General features: G+C 44.0%; 1 protein-coding gene across 3 annotated transcripts in view; it reads left to right on the top strand.

The window, feature by feature from the left end:
* KCNQ2 (potassium voltage-gated channel subfamily Q member 2) overlaps positions 1-18,046 on the top strand; it is a 312,417-nt gene that overhangs the window by 171,728 nt on the left and 122,643 nt on the right. For all 3 annotated transcript variants that reach the window (XM_069243203.1, XM_069243202.1, XM_069243204.1), the window contains exon 5: positions 10,131-10,256. In XM_069243203.1, the coding sequence (XP_069099304.1) occupies positions 10,131-10,256 (126 nt within the window). The remainder of the gene's footprint in view (positions 1-10,130; positions 10,257-18,046) is intronic.

The raw sequence follows: 18,046 nt of genomic DNA, 5'->3' as shown, positions 1-18,046 counted from the left end.
ACTAGTAGCATTTAATTTACCAGCCCTATGCACATAAAGTGCACCTTACTAGGGACTTATAAGTAAATTAATAGTCCAATCAGGTATGATTCAAGGTTACCATGTTTTAAGGGAGAGAGCATATGTACTTTAGCACTGGTTAGCAGTGGTAAAGTGCGCAGAGTCTATAAACCAGCAAAAACAGTGTCCAAAAAGTGGAGGGAGGCAGGCAAAAAGTTAGGGGTGACTACCCTAAGGCTGTCAGGTCTAACATGTGTCCCCCCCAGCTGAAAGTGGGGAGAGCTACCCGACCTCCTGGGAGCTCTCATCGCTAAGGCGGAAGTACCTGGAGAGACCATCAGCATTGGCGTGGTCAACCCCTGGGCGATGTTCCACCGTAAAGTCCATCCCCTGTAGGGAAATGGACCACCTCAAGAGTTTTGGATTCTCACCCCTCATCTGCATGAGCCATCTGAGGGGCCTGTGGTCTGTCTGAACCCGGAAGTGAGTCCCAAACAGGTAGGGTCTTAGCTTCTTCAGTGCCCAGACCACACCAAAAGCTTCTCGTTCAATAGCACTCCACCTCTGTTCCCGTGGTAAAAGCCTTCTGCTAATAAAGACTACTGGTTGATCTCTGCCCTCCTCATTTAGCTGTGCTAGGACTGCCCCTATGCCATGCTCTGAAGCGTCTGTCTGCACGATAAATTCCTGGGAGTAGTCAGGGGCCATGAGTACGGGGGCCGTGCACATGGCTTCCTTCAGGGCGTCAAAGGCTTTCTGACAAGCCTCTGTCCAATTCACCAACCTAGGTTGTTTCTTGGAAGTGAGTTCTGTCAAGGGTGTTACAATGGTACCAAAGCCCTTGACAAATCGGCGGTAGTATCCTGTGAGGCCTAGAAAGGCTCTCACTTCAGTCTGCGTTCGGGGTGGTTGCCAGGCCTTGATAGTTTCAATCTTGGCCTGGAGTGGCTGCACCTTGCCACCTCCCACTAGGTGTCCCAAGTACACCACGGAACCCTGCCCAATCTGGCACTTACTGGCCTTGATGGTCAGGCCTGCCTGTTGCAGGGCCTGAAGCACCTCCTTGAGGTGAAGCAGGTGTTCCTCCCAGCTGGAACTGTAGACAGCTATGTCATCCAGGGAGGCTGCACAGAAGGCATCCTTGCCAGCTAGGACCCCGTTGACCAACCGTTGGAAGGTAGCGGGGGCATTTTTCAACCCAAACGGCATCACCCGGAACTGGTAATGGCCATCTGGGGTTGAAAATGCGGATCTTTCCTTGGCCCCCTCAGTTAGGGCGATCTGCCAGTACCCTGAAGTAAGATCAAACGTACTCAGGAACTTGGCAGCGCCTAGCCTGTCCACGAGCTCATCAGCTCGGGGGATGGGGTGAGCATCAGTCCGTGTGACTGAGTTGAGACCCCCGTAGTCCACACAGAACCGGAGTTCTGGCTTCGCACCTGGGGCAGTAGCCTTAGGGACCAATACCACTGGGCTGGCCCAGGGACTACTGGATTTCTCAATAACCCCTAGAGTCAACATCTTGGAGACCTCCTCCTTGATGCTGGCCTTCACCTTATCCGACAACCTGTAAATTTTGTTTTTCACAGGGAGACTGTCACCAGTGTCAATATCATGAACACAGAGGTGGGTCAGTCCAGGAGTAAGGGAGAACAGGGGGGAGAACTGCTCCAAAAGCTCATAGCAGTCTCCTTTCTGATTTAGAGTCAGGGAGTCAGACAGAATGACCCCGCTTACTGACCCATCACCTTCTTGGGCAGAGAGGAGGTTGGGGAGAGGTTCACTCTCCTCTTCCGTTCCTTCATCTGTGACCAGAAGCATGTTGATCTCCGACCTCTCAAAATGAGCTTTTAGTCGGTTCACATGGAGCACCCTTAGGGGATTCCTAGGGGTTTTGAGGTCCACTAGGTAAGTGGCCTCCCCTTTCCGCTCCTTTACTTCAAATGGGCCAGACCAGCGGTCCTGGAGAGCTCTGGGCTCTACTGGCTCCATTACCCACACTTTGTCTCCAGGTTGAAACTCTACCAGGGTGGCCTTCTGGTCATACCATTGTTTCATCACCTCTTGACTGGCCTCAAGGTTATCTTGGGCTTCTTTCCAGAAGCGGGTCATCTGGTTGCGGAGGGCCAACATATAGCTGACCACATCCTGAGGGGGTGTCTTTGGAGCTTTCTCCAATCCCTCCTGGACAATGCTTAAGGGTCCCCTGACAGGGTACCCGTAGAGAAGTTCAAAGGGACTGAACCCTACCCCTCTCTGGGGGACCTCTCTGTAAGCAAAGAGAAGGCACAGTAAGAGGACATCCCACTTACGCCTCATGGCCTCAGGGAGGCCACCAATCATGCCTTTCAGGGTCTTGTTGAATCTCTCCACAAGACCATTCGACTGGGGGTGATAGGGTGTGGTGAACTTGTAAGTTACACCACACGCATCCCACAGAGACTTCATGTATGCAGACATGAAGTTAGTGCCTCTGTCAGACACTATTTCCTTGGGGAATCCCACACGGGTAAATATCCCCATCAGGGTTCTGGCCACCACCTGTGCAGTTACTGTCCTCAGAGGGATTGCCTCTGGGTAACGGGTGGCATGGTCCACCAAAACCAGGATGAACCTGTTGCCTAAGGCAGTTTTGGGGTCCAAGGGACCAACAATGTCGATGCCCACCCTTTCAAAGGGGGTGCCAACGACAGGAAGTGGAATCAGGGGGGTTTTAACCCTTTTTCCTGCTTTACCACTGGCCTGGCAGGTAGGACAGGATCTGCAGAACTTGTCTGAGTGTGTCCTCATTTTGGGCCAATAAAAGTGGGTGACAAGCCTGTTAAAGGTCTTGCCCTGCCCCAAATGTCCTGCCAGGGGAATGTCGTGAGCCAGACCCAGTAGGAAGGTTCGGTAACATTGGGGGACCACCAGCATACGTGCTGCCCCAAAGCCCGGAACCTTAGGCTCACTGTAGAGGAGATCATTCTCCCAATATAGGTGGTGATCGCCAGAGGCGTCGCCTGCTGCCTGGTTTGAGGCTTGTTTCCTCAAACTTTCCAGAGTGGGACATTCTTTCTGCGCCTTGCAGAATTCCTCCCTGGTGGGTCCACCCTCAACTTGCCAGCCAGCAAGCTCAGGTAAGTCACCTAGGGCGGCAATGTCTTCCCCAGTTGGCTCGGGAGCCTCCTCCTCAGGAGCCCCGTCAGCCACTGTGGGAACAGCTGGGGCCGGTTTCCCGCACCCCTGGTCCCTCCTCCTGGCAGCTCTCTGGGCCATCGTTCCAGGCTCCAGATGCCCTTGACTTCCCTCTCGTTCAGCCATGGACCGTGTGGTCATGCAGACCCACTCAGGTAACCCTAACATCTCCAGGTGAGACCTGAGCTCCACTTCTTTCCAAGCAGTGTGCTCAAGGTCATTGCCTAACAGACAATCTACAGGCATGGCAGGACTCACAGCTACCTTCAGAGTACCAGAGACCCCCCCCCACTCAAAGGGAACCAGAGCCACCGGTAGGTGACTCTCGCGATTGTCAGCGACTCTGACCTGGTGGAATGTATTAGGTACTATCTGCTCTGTTGACACCAGCTGACTCTTGATAGTAGTCATACTGGCTCCTGTGTCACGCAGAGCCTCCACCCTTTGCCCATCAATGGTGACCCACTGCCGGTACTTGGAAGTATTTCGGGGCATGTGGGCCTTGGGCACCATTTCTCCTTCTCCCAGGGACACTAGGGAAATCTCTACCTGCTCCCCAAAGCTAGTTGGGTCCATCTCCCCCGAGTGCTACACTAATCAACCCAGGTGCCTGTCCAGTAGTGGACGGTGCCCTCTTGGGGCACTGTGGATCGCCTTTGTAGTGACCATACTGGTAACACTCCAGGCATTTGGGGCTAGATTTCCCTGACTTGTCAAATGTCCCTGGCTTTTTCCCAAATTTGGAAAAGGAAGGGTTGCCACCCCCTCCCTGGGAATTCTTTTGGGGGCCTTTAGAGAGTTCCTTATCTGTAAATTTATCTCCCCCCTCTTTCTTCTGTTGGGAACCCTGACCACCTTTGTGGGAGTCCCCCCCAGGTACCTTTTTGGACACTCTGGTGCTAACCCAGAGGTCCGCCTCCTCAGCAAGCTTCCTGGGATCAGTCAGCTTACTATCCACTAGGTGCTGGCGCAAATCTGTATAAGTAACATTAAGCATATGCTCTCTCAGAATCAAGTCATATAACCCTTTATAATCTGCTACTTTGTTGCCCCGCACCCATCCATTCAGTGCCTTACTGGAGAAATCAAAGAAATCTACCCATGTTTGTGTGGTTTGTTTGGTGCTGTCCCTGAACCTCTGACGGTATCCCTCAGGGGTCAGCCCAAACTTGGCAAGTAAAGTGGCTTTCTGAAGTGGGTATGTGTTTTGATCCGGTGGATCCAATGTGAGAAGTGTGTCCCTCCCCAATGGCGGCACATAACCCCACATAGCTACCCCCCATTGCCCTTCAGGAACCTCATGAGCCCTTAGTGCAACTTCATAAGCAGCTAACCATTTATCTATGTCATCTCCCACCACAAAACTGGGCACCACATTTTTGGGTATACGAACCTTCTTTTCTCCAGCAGGTCCTGTCTGTATGCTGCCACCATTATTGCTGGATTCAGACTGTCTTGCCTTGATCTCCAGCTCCTTGAGACTCAGTTCATGAGCCAACAATAGTTTCTTTTCAGCCAAAGCTCTTTCAGCTTCCACTTGTTTGGCTGCTCTTTCCGCTTCCGCTTGTTTGGCTGCCCTCTCAGCTTCTGCTTGAATTTGTTTGGCTGTTCTTTCAGCTTCAATCTGTTTGGCTGCTCTTTCAGCCTCAGCTTGTTTGGCTTCTCTCTCTGCCCTCCTCTCCTCCTGTTGAGCCTCAATTTTCAGTTTTGCCATTTGCAATTGGAACTCCCTTTCCTCTCTCCTTTCCTCTGCGGTCAGGCTTTGCATGGAGACACTGCTCCCTGGTCTGGAAGGGTGCACAATTGCAGTGGTAACACCATCTACCGATAGTGAAAATTCCTCTGAGGGACCATGTTCTGGCTCCTCTTCCTCATCATCCTCTAAATGGGCTTCTGCCCAGGCCCTCAGCGCCACTTGAAAGTCCTCCTTTCTGGAGGCCCCTTGGGTGGGTACCCTCAATGCCCTGCAGAATCCTCTTGGTTGTTTGACCGTATATGCATCCAACTGGACTAGGTCAAAGTCCCCTGTCTGAGACCCAGTCAGAGACATGTTGAGTGAGGATTTAGTTTTTGAAAATTGTCAGGAAAAGAATCGGATTTTCAAGAAGAGATAAAAACCAAGTTGACCTTCAACTGTGGGTAGGTAGTGAAATACTTAGCTACTGTATGTCACTGCACAAATACAAGTCCTATCCTCACCGCTGATCACCAATGTTAGAAATGGGGTTTTTGGTTGGCAGTCAGGTTACCCTCTGTCCAAGCAAAAGCCCTCACTCTAGTCAGGGTAAGTCACGCACTATCCAAGATTATCCTGTGCCCACCCTCTGGTAGCTTGGCACGAGCAGTCAGGCTTAACTTAGAAGGCAATGTGTAAAGTATTTGTGCAATAAATCATACAATACCACCATATAGCACCACAAAAATACACCACACAGTGTTTAGAAAAATATATAATATTTATCAGGATAATTGTAGGTCAATAAGAAATAAAGTTGCAGTAGAAAATTGTAGAAATATCACAGGGAGGTGATATAAAGTGTCTTAAGTCTTTAGAATACAAACAAAGTCTCTTTCAAGCACAAGTACCTGGTTGGGAGTGGAAAAATCTCCTCAGAGGGCCACAAGCGAAGAGGTGCGTGGAAAAAGGTGTGTGTGCGTCGATTTCTCCCCAGCACACACGGACTTGCGTCGTTATTTTCCACGCGTGGAAGTCGGCGTCGGTTTCCGGCGCTCGGACAGTCTCTTTTTGTGGATCGCGGGGATTACCAGATGTCCCGGGTCTGTGCGTGGATTTTCCTGCTTGTTCTCCGGCTGCGCGTCGGTCTGCGGGGCTGCGCGTCGAAGTTACGATCTCACGGCAGGCGTCGCGTCGATTTCTCCTCTAGACTTCGATCTGCGGGGCTGCGCGTTGAAATTATGATCTCACGGCAGGCGTCGCGTCGATTTCTCCTCTAGCGGTCGGGTGGCGTTGTCCTTGCGAGGCCGTGCGTCGGATCTTCGATCATCCTGAGAGCGTCGCGTCGATCAGCGTCGGAGTGCGGCGTTTTTCTCGCCGCGAAACAAGCTGTGCGTCGAAATTTTCGGCGCACGGAGCGTCCAAGTAAAAGAGGGAAGTCTTTTTGGTCCTGAGACTTCAAGGAACAGGAGGCAAGCTCTATCCAAGCCCTTGGAGAGCACTTTCACAGCCAGACAAGAGTTCAGCAAGGCAGCAGGGCAACAGCAAGGCAGCAGTCCTTTGTAGAAAGCAGGCAGGTGAGTCCTTTGAGCAGCCAGGCAGTTCTTCTTGGCAGGATGTAGGTTCTGGTTCAGGTTTCTTCTCCAGCAAGTGTCTGATGAGGTAGGGCAGAGGCCCTGTTTTATACCCAAATGTGCCTTTGAAGTGGGGGAGACTTCAAAGAGTGGCTAAGAAGTGCACCAGGTCCCCTTTCAGTTTAATCCTGTCTGCCAGGGTCCCAGTAGGGGGTGTGGCAGTCCTTTGTGTGAGAGCAGGCCCTCCACCCTACCAGCCCAGGAAGACCCATTCAAAATGCAGATGTATGCAAGTGAGGCTGAGTACCCTGTGTTTGGGGTGTGTCTGAGTGAATGCACAAGGAGCTGTCAACCAAGCCCAGCCAGACGTGGATTGTAAGGCACAGAAGGATTTAAGTGCAAAGAAATGCTCACTTTCTAAAAGTGGCAATTCTAGAATAGTAATATTAAATCCGACTTCACCAGTCAGTAGGACTTTGTATTACCATTCTGGCCATACTAAATATGACCTTCCTGCTCCTTTCAGATCAGCAGCTGCCACTTCAACAGTGTATGAGGGCAGCCCTAATGTTAGCCTATGAAGGGAGCAGGCCTCACAGTAGTGTGAAAACGAATTTAGGAGTTTTACACTACCAGGACATATAACTACACAGGTACATGTCCTGCCTTTTACCTACACAGCACCCTGCCCTAGGGGTTACCTAGAGCACACATTAAGGGTGACTTATATGTAGAGAAAGGGGAGTTCTAGGATTGGCAAGTACTTTTAAATGCCAAGTCGAGGTGGCAGTGAAACTGCACACACAGGCCTTGCAATGGCAGGCCTGAGACAAGAAAAAGGGGCTACTTAAGTGGGTGGCACAACCAGTGCTGCAGGCCCACTAGTAGCATTTAATTTACCAGCCCTATGCACATAAAGTGCACCTTACTAGGGACTTATAAGTAAATTAATAGTCCAATCAGGTATGATTCAAGGTTACCATGTTTTAAGGGAGAGAGCATATGTACTTTAGCACTGGTTACCAGTGGTAAAGTGCGCAGAGTCTATAAACCAGCAAAAACAGTGTCCAAAAAGTGGAGGGAGGCAGGCAAAAAGTTAGGGGTGACTACCCTAAGGCTGTGAGGTCTAACACTTAAAGAAACTCAGATTCTGTCTTCCAAACATAAATAGGTTCTAAAGTCATGTAATCAAGGTTCTAAGTTTAGAATAAGGGTGGTTTATAGAGCGAGTCTCAAGGACATTTGGAAATGCGAGGCGGTGTCAGCATAGTACAGACTCCAGTAGAAGTTTTCCAGAATTAGAATAATTGTTTGACATGAAGCTTTACATTTGCAAGTATAAAGGAAGCAGGGATGTCTGTACCCATCAAAGTATAAGGGAATCTGCTCTAACGTCTGCCAGAATGAGCACTAATTAAAACAAACAGAAACTGCAGCAACAATCGTATCTCTTCCCACCCCACCAGGAACCATTGATTTCACTTCTGGTGGTGTGCATTTGCAACATCACCTGAATTTCCCATCCCACAGAATTTGGACAGTTACTGCAACTTTGAGCATTCCTCGTTCCTGATATACATTGAATAGGAGGCTTCATCTGCTCATTAGCTCTTCACATTGCTTGCCAAGATTTCTCTTCTCCGGCCTTACTATCAATCAACTAATACATACAATAATACTCCTTTCTTCAGCTAATGAAATCATGAGAATGCACCTGCAAAAGAAAGAACACACTAACCAAGCAAAATACAGTTGAAAATGAAGGCGTTTTGTCAGGGTAACTTTAACTAAATATTTAACATGCATTTTGAATAGATTATTATTCATGCACACATATAACTCTCAAAATAAACGCAGAACATAAACAAAAGAACTGCATGTTTCTTCTACAAATACAACTTAAAGTGTAAGTATGAACATGACTAATGAATAGATGAAAGCAATTTAAATCAACAATAGTGCACACGTTTCTAAAGCTTCAGTTTCTCAATAGTTACATTTAATTTCATAAATGTTTCGCACATGTTAATATTATGTAACTCACAGTAAAGATAATTTAAAGAATTAATGCAAAATTGCACAGTGATAACATGTAAAGGATGGAGTTTAAATTGTGTTACTCCACCATCAACGTCTCATTAGGGGTAGTAGACGCTGAATAAATACCGTTTACACAGCAACTACAGTATAATGCATGTTTCTTTAACATGAATAGTAACACTGCATGGGCTGTATGCCCTATAACCCTGTGCCTTCCCCAAGGGCATCCTCCACTTTCACGACCACCTTATGTGGATGCCTTCAGACCTAGACCATTGCAACGGAGAGTTTGTACTCGGGGGCAAGACTGAGTTAATTAAGCACCCCAGCAACATTCATTGCTTCTTTGTTTCACTAACCCTTATGTTTCTTCTGAAGTCTGCGAACACTGGAGCACTCTTTTATAATTCATGCTGCATTGTGTTTATTTTTGATAAAGTGAATCATTTATTATAATATATATTTTCAGTAATGCTCTAGATTCAGTCCACATTCCTTCTCCTTCACCTCAGAGGTTTTTACATACCCGAGTGTTGGACGTGCACATCTAACAACAGGTATAAACTCAATGAAATGCACTTATTGTCTCCCCTGCTCCTTTTGACTCCCTGACTCTGTCTCCTCTGGGTCAGTCATCACAAGTGAGGCAGATGCAAAGGAAACGTTTTTCAGGTGCATGTCCTCATGACTCATGTCTGCATATCTGATAGGCTTTTGAGAGTTAGCACATCTCATGCAGTGTTTTTACCATTAGGTAGTTCCCTGCTGCCTCCTAGCATCTGCCAGATAATGCTCCTTTCAGATATGCCATGGGTGTCCTAAACACACCAAGGTGATCATTAAGACCATGGGGCAGCTTGTTTGTGAGTCCAGCAGGGGCATGGAGGCAATGGCCTGACCAACTTGATGGTAGACCTCCAGTCATATTTCAAGAATGTCTGTGCTGGTAGAGGACCCATTGACAGCACTGCACGTCCACAGAGTGCTGGCTGTGTTTTAACTTGCCTAGATGGGAAATTTAATTTATTGAGTGTAAGATTGGCTCCTCAGCACACAAAGCAAATGTACCTGGTGAAGCAGAAGTTTTGTCTCTGAGAGCAAGGGGTCCAGCCTACATTTTCCTTCCTGGTGACCAAAATGGCTTGGAAACTGAGTTACTGTCTTCCCAGCCTCAAGGATGAGATGCCCGTCATTGTGACCTGGTGGTCCCTTGGCAGATGGGCAGCGAGCTGTGAGGTTTATGCGATTAGAGCCAGCAGACACTTCACTGGGGGTAGACACAGTGCTTCATCCAACTCTAAATAGAGCGGAGGGACTATAATTTTGAACGGGCAGACCACCATCAAATTATGGCGGTGCTCCTGTGCTGGTAATATCTAAATGAATCCCTAAGTCTTTCTGAAATACAAAAATGGAACAGCTTCTCTTGAAGTTCTGCCCACTATTTTATGTACAGATGCACGAGCTGCAGAAAGTTCCAGATCTTAAGAACAAAAATGCAGAGCTGTTCATCTGTGCCTCTAGGGTGTAAGTGGAGGATACGGACACCCATGCTTGGTTTATTTAGTGCTTATTTGTGAGTGTTTAGAGTGTGAGCATTAATGTAGAAAAGGTTTGAGTGCTATTTATTGTTTTCTCTCTCATGACCTCTTATTCTCTTGCAGGAGCTGATCACCGCCTGGTACATTGGCTTTCTGTGCCTTATCCTGGCTTCTTTCCTGGTGTACCTTGCAGAGAAGGGAGAGAATGATCACTTCGACACCTATGCAGATGCCCTTTGGTGGGGCCTGGTGAGTAAGCTTGCTCGAGCAGTCAATCATGAGCTTCATGACTTCACACTCTAGCAAACACACTCCCCTCAGTGGATTATCTGTTGCCTGAAGGTCCTGTTGTGGTATGTTCATCTCTAGACTCTTCATAACACTTGCATTAGTATAGTCCCCCAATACACTGCCTTCCGTAGCAATCTAGAACACCTTACTTGAAGGACGGTTATGGCCCAAGGAGGAAAGCAGGAACAGTTTGTGCACACCTCATCCAGAAATAGTAGTGAATGGTGACATTTAAGAGTTGGCACCTTGATTTTGCAGAAATATGTACGGAAAGTGGAGTTACTTGAGAAAAAAGCTAAAAGTTTAAGGATGAAATAGTTGAAAGTTGGCTACCTAGATCTATGTCCTTAACACTTTCTTTCTAGTTATGCTGTTAAATTCTTTCCTCAGTGCCTTTACATCACACACTGTAATGACCTCAACAACTCTCACCATGGGTCTCACCTTAAAGAACTCTACTCTTTAGTAGTAATGAGAATATCCTCCTCAGTGGTCCTTGAGACTCTGTTGCTAATTGCGGCAAAGAAGATAGCATCCACAGAGATACCCCACTTGGGTACATGAAGTTACAGTACAAATCTTCATTATATTCATAACATCAGAAGCCACACAGCACCGCTTCAGAAACCCCTGTCTTCCTCAACGCCTTTGCCCAACCGTCATCCTTACCGCATACTCTCTCGTTCTAGAATTCCACATAAACAGGGAAGCACACTGTAAGAATGCCACACACCTTCCCATTTTTAAAGCAAATTAAGAATTAACAACAACAAAAATAAACAATATTAACTAAAATGCATAACCAAAGTTACTGCATCTGATACAATGTTCTCTTTAAACCTTGAAAGTATGTTTAGATCTACAATTCATAGTATACAATGTAATCTTTAAATCTTGATGTAATTTTATGAAATTGACAGCACTTTTTCAAGACTTGGACTATATCCAAATATCTTCAAATCCTATATATTATCAAACCTGTGATCAACATAGTCAGATGTTTTTAAACTAGACTCACTGCCAGAAACACCTATTGCATAAACATCCAAGAACACATTGCTGCAGTCATCTTTTTTTATCAAATGTAACCACTCCATATTCTCAGCTTGCTCATGCTTTTTTTGTACATACTCATTATATAGTGAAACACTGCCAAGATTCCACACTGAGCCATCCTGTGCCATCACAGCATTATTAAGACATTTTTGGCCTCATTACAACTTTGGAGGAAGGTGTTAATCCGTCCCAAATGTGACGGCTATACCACCAGCCGTATTACGAGTCCATTATATCCTATGGAATTCGTAATACGGCTGGTGGTATATCCGTCACATTTGGGATGGATTAACACCTCCTCCAAAGTTGTAATCAGGCCCTTAATGACTCTTACAGGATTTGACCACCTTGATATGAAATCAGAATCAGAAGGATGTGAAATCTAACACAGTCCCCAACACTTAAAGTACATTTGCTAACTCGCTCCTTTCTTTGATACATAATTCTTTTCATCTTGCCCGTCTACACATCAATAGCTTTTTTAATATTGTTGTTGTCAATCTCAAAATCATTTCTGCATTTTTTTAACCACCACAGCATCAGCTTAGAACAAGCTTTTGGCCTTTTTAAAAAACTCAAAAGGAGATTTTAATGAGACTGAATTTGGTGTAGTTCTATAGGTAGGTAATGTTGCCTGTAATCCTTTTTTTCCAGTTGAGACCCTTCTTGGTTGCCAACTGAATGAATTCATTTGACTCTTTCAACATGATCATTAGCTTTGTAGTGAAACACTGAAATTATTTTCTGCTGAATACCACACTTAAAAAAATAAATCCTCTTTATTTGTATTTATAAATTCGGGAGCATTATCTGACTGCAGAACACAATGCCCTTTCCAAGTTGGTGGTGAGAGAAGGTGAGAGTAATTATTGGAGTCCACGCTTGTACTCTCCCTACTAAATATCAATCACATAAAAAGCAAACCTAGCTCTTCTTCGTGCTGTCATGTGTGAGAGCAACCGAATCCCTTTGGGTGGCTAATTACCCGGTTCTGGATGATTTCAGTATCATGAGTTTTTGAAGTCAGGACCTAAAGGGTATTTATAAAAATATATATATGAGATGGCCTCACACAGTCCCTGGGTGTCACGCTTCATCCTCGACCATCCTGGAATTTTTACAATTTATCTGGATCCCTTCCTCCGTTCCTTTGATTATCCCTGCAGATTCTCTCAGTATACAACGAGGGCCCATCCGCCACTAGAAGATTCTGTGGCAAGTGCGGGATGGCCGACGATGAATCATGACACCCAGTGGGTCTGTGGGGCCGTCCCGTATATTTTTATATAAATATCCTCTAGGTCCTGCCTAGAAAAATTGGGATTCTCAAATCATCCATAACTGGTTAATGACCTGCACAAAAGGGTCAGTTGCTCTCACACATAAGAGCACCAAGAAGGGGGTATGCTTGCTTTTTGTGTGATTGACCATTATATGACACCACAACTTCCGGAATACCTTTTCTGCAAAATAGTTAATCCAAACATTCCACAATAACATCTGACATGACCTTACCAACCATCCTAACCGCCAGCCATTTGGAAAAATAATCACCCACTACCATTCCATAGCACTCTTGCTTGTTATAACCAAAAATGGACCAACAATGTAAATTCCTAATTTCTACTAAGGACCTCTAGGCAGCTTGACAGGTATGGATGTTGACATAATTGCCTTAGCTGATTTATCACTGCAAGAACACAGCTTATGTGATCTCACCCATTTATCTACCATCAAATAGATGCCAACACCACCAATATTGTTCTTGCAAATGCCTCCTGGTTCGAGATCCCAAATGCCCTTCATGAACACATTGGATCAATGCAGATCTTAACCTAAAAGGAGAACCACTTGGTCTCCCCTGTGAACCACATTACTCTCAATCCCCATCTCATCTGACATTTTTTAAAGTTCTACAACAACATCCCATTCATGAGGCCAGCCCTCAAGTACATATCTTTGTACATTAAGTAAAGTTATGTCTCCACTGGCTTCCTCAAACCATCTTTTATCTAAAATAACTGGACACCCAACATCATTTTATTCTAAATCAGTAATATTAGCAAAATTGTAAACCACCTGTCACTCAGCATAATCTTACACGTTAGCCATATCCTCAACAATGAGTAACCTGTACATGCAATCCGCATGTACATTCTTCTTCCCAAGCACATATTCCATTTTGCACTGAAAAGTATGTATTTTAGAAGCTAATCTTGCCAGCCCTGCATTTATGGATCTTCCACCTTTAGGAGACAGTATATTAATCAATGGCTTTAATCCATTCTTGTGGTAAATGTTTTACCCCATAAAAACATCCATTAATGTTCACCTCCCTAAACGATAATTCTCTTTCAATGACAGAATAATGCCAGTCAGCATTCTTCAATGTCCTGGAACCATATGACACAATCCATTCCCTTTTCCGGTCTTTTTGCATAAGAACAGCACCAACTCTATAGTTACTAGCATCCACACTAATCACACATTCTTTCCCTGCCTGAAATGGTTTAAGACATGGAGCAGCTCCAGTTTCTTTCTTTAAAGATTGAAATTATTTTAAATGCAAAGGTACCCAAACATGGTTTGCATTCTTCTTAAGTATGGATCTTAGACAGTCCACTTTATTGGAATAAATTTGAAAACATTTAAAGTAAAACACCGTTAACCCTAGAAAAACCACTAGCTGTTCTTTGGGCACAGGATCTTGAGCATTCACAATAGCAGAAACATGACAGCATTTAGTTTCTATACTCACATCAGAAATAATATAACCCAGCTATTTAATGTTGTGTTTGCACAATTTACTTGTAGATACTTTCAAATTCAAACGTTTGTCTTGAAGAGATCTTAAAACATTCTTAACATTCTCATCATGATCTGCCATATCTTTGCCAAAACCCAAATTATCCTGTGTCCTGTGACATTTGCCAGTGTTTTTTCCATCAGTATTTAAAAGACAGAAGCCGCATTAGCGAAGACAGAAGCACCATTAGCTAACCCAAAGGCCATTCAACAATAATGAAACATTCCTTCTAGAGTAATAAACGTGGTGAAGTATTTGGGCTCTTTGCTCAGCTGAACCTGATTATATAGGGGGTCTAGATCAACAGTAGAAAAAGTAGATGCCCCACCAATGTACATACTATTGCATGTTAATTGGGTAAGGGATGAGAATCTACCCAAATTGTTTCATTAAGGCTATGTAGGTCCATACTTAATCTCAAATCTGAACTTTAAACAGAAATAACTACAGGAGAAACCAAAGGAGAGGACTTAACGGGTTCAACTATTTTCTCCCTTACATAAATTGTTCAATATTTCCTTCAGTTTGCCTCTATACGACATGGGAACATTTCTTATGCAAAGTTTGACTGGAATAGCATTATGTTTTAGAACACTCTGGTGCTTGAATCATTTGTATTCACCTAACTTCTCACTGAAAACAGTTATTTAAAGTGTTTTTGAATTCTTTACCAAACACATCTTTACAGTCTCCAACATTGTGATGAATGGTTGATGAATCACCACTAACTGAAGAGGCTCCATAAACAGGTGGGTGAGCTTTGGGTTCCAATTTGATTCCCATTTCTTCCTGATGCAGCAATCCTTGTAAAGACTGACCATGCTCAGCAACATAAATCTTGCCTCAAATATATCTCCCCCAAAACTCTTGTTAGCCCAGAAATATTCTGACAACTTTATTTTATGTCTAGTGTACCCACCCAGTGAAACATCAGGAGCAAGCAATATTTTATCACCCCAAAGTTTTTTCACAATCTCCTTACTCAAAATAGTGTACCAAACACACGAGTCAACAAATAGATTAGCAGGTTTTCCATCAATGTTAACTGTAAATAAAGGAAAATACCTTTTTTTATTGTAACAGTCATTGACACAAAGTATAGCATTGGGATTTTGTTCAAATTTTTCAATGAGTTCACATTCATGCCCATCATCATCAGATACAATTTTAACTTTCCTCTAATCTAAACTTCAACACACCCGGCCAAAATGTCCCTTTTTCCTACACTTAGCACAAACTTTGTCCAATGCAGGACACTTCTTAAAAGTCACAAAATGTGATGGATTACCACACCTGTAACAAGGCAAAGTGCTATTCCTTTTCTTACTTTGAGGTGCATCGATAATTTTCTTAAACCTGTCACCATTCTGTTTCTTAGTAAGTTAATTGACTTGAGGTTTGAATTCATTTCCTATTTCATGAACAAAATATACGGAATGCTCTACTCCTTTAGATATTTCTGTGGCAACATTCAACAACATATCAGCAGATATCCCTAGGCACACTTGTATTTTTTACTATTGGCTTTCATTAAAATCTCATCACAAAATGCTTGCTCATAGTTTTATGTGCTCAAAATCACACATAGAAACTAAAATCCTTAATGAAGAGACACAGTCAACAATGGATTCAGTGTCACCTTGCTTTCTTGAATAACATTTAATCATTTCCTTTACAACATTGTTTTTTCTGCCTTACCGTATATTGATCTGTTTAGAAGCATACTAATAAACATTGGTATCACCAGGTCTTTTGAGCTGTGATACATTTTAAAATTCTTTTAATTGAAATCCACCTAAGAAGTGTTTTAATAACACTAGTTTCCTCTCTGGTTCACGTGTATCTCCTTCTAATACTTCAACATGTGCAAGAAAAACACCTACCCATGCCTCCCAGGCCATAGGTGGTTACCCTCATGTAGATAAAAATGATAACGGTGGAACAATACTTGACATTGTCAAAACCTGCAACTTCAACAAATGATTAGATTACAATAAGGAAAGATACCACAAAACAAACACAAATAAAATAGTCACCGTCATCCAGAAGCCTTTTGTGTAAAACAAATAGAATAGTAACTGTTGTCTACATCAAGATTAATTCAGAGAAAGAGGTTTAGCTAATCAAATTCACAAAATGATAACTCTCAATATAAATTGGCAGCCGATAGATGTAGATTTACAAAAGCTGAAGAAATGTGATCAGTAAAATCAGAATAGTGCAAAATGGCTGCCAGGAATGAGCTTGGAAACACAAAGCAATGTAATCTGCAAAGCCTGTAGAAAAACTGAATACCAAATGGCTACGAAAGGTGATGCCAACACGTGACATTGCGTGGATAAACGTATAAGACATTACCTAATGAAGTAAAGTATGTTGAACAGCCCACTACAAAATGGCCGCCTTAAATAATTCCAGTGCCAACTTCACACAATATTGCACGAGATCGCTCTCGTAAAAGACTAAGGGCCATATGTACGAACACATTTTCCCATAGACACAGAATGGGCAAAACTGTTTGGTACATCTGGCCCTAAATTCATTAGAAATAAAGCGAAACCACCCTCTTCAAAATGGCTGCCAGGAATGACGTAATCCCCGAGCATAGCTCTGTTAATCTCGCTGGAGAACACAGGTATGAAATAAAAATCCTACCTGAAAATCCAGAGTTCATTGTATAAATAATTGCCCTCGCTAACTTTACTAAAATGTTGGTGTTTCCAAATAGAAACCTTAGTGACCCTCTGAAACGCGTTCTTCCTTACCTCAAAGGCCATGTATACCATTCTTTGGCCGTAGCCATCTAGAATGCACACTCAATGGCCCTCTAATAAATGATCTTCAGTGACCACATAGAAAACTACCCAGAGGCCCTCGAAAACATACTTTTCCATGACCATCTCAGATCCTCTCTAGAGCACTTAATTTGGAACATCCTTCCAATAGCCATCCAGAGGACTGTTAGTGGCCTCCAGGTATAATCTCATCTTCATCGAAGAGACTCTTGTCTTACACTCTTAAAAGGCCGGCAAATTGTTGTTTTTATTTATAACTTGTAATAAAATTGGTTTAAAAAGCAATTGATCAGAGTGATGTTCTGGGTCACCGACGGACAGGTTATGGCTGAGTCCGCAAGAGAGAGCTGGGGAACTGTGTCCCTGATTCACAAAGGTAAACATACACTTTTCTGTAAGTTTCTTACATTTAGGTATTCCCAAACTATGTGCAGAGTTTTACGACTCTACACTCCCTATACTTATATGTGCGGAGCTCTCTGCCCCAATTTACAGAGTCTCCAGCGGTGGAGAACTTCAGACACCTGAGTGTAGGGAATGCAGCGTCATAAAGTTATCTTCGTTTGTGAGTTCTTAGAAGTTTGATTTGTGAATAGCACTATGTATTTGAAGCTGGAATTTATTTCCTCTACCCTCTCATTCAAATGTAAAATGAGTATATGAAATTTAGAATTTCGTTAAATTTTCCGAGCCCAGAGTTTCAGACCTCAGTATGGCACACACACAAACAAACCTTTTCAAAATTGGAAGAACTCCTGATATCAAGACATAGTGGCCGCACAGTTTTATTACTTCTGTTGGACTTGTCTGCAACGTTTGGCGTTGTTGGGCATACCTTAAATCAACTGTTTATCCAAGAGATCTGGAATCAAAGTTAAAAAACTCTTAGTTCAAATGCTCACACCAGGTTAACCTTTCACCACACTGCATGCCACGTGTTTGTGGATGACTGAGTTCCATTTGGAGAGTAGTGCTTGGTTTATGTAATGCACCCGCCTCAACTTTACGCCTTCTCACCCTAGCAAATGAGCCTGTTGCCCCTGGGCCCCCATTGTTATCTCTACAGTAGACACCACGTGCATTTGTCACTG

Source organism: Pleurodeles waltl, chromosome 7 (assembly GCF_031143425.1).
Source record: "Pleurodeles waltl isolate 20211129_DDA chromosome 7, aPleWal1.hap1.20221129, whole genome shotgun sequence".
Taxonomy (NCBI): Eukaryota; Metazoa; Chordata; class Amphibia; order Caudata; family Salamandridae; genus Pleurodeles; species Pleurodeles waltl.
This window is presented reverse-complemented; position numbering and strand designations above follow the sequence as displayed.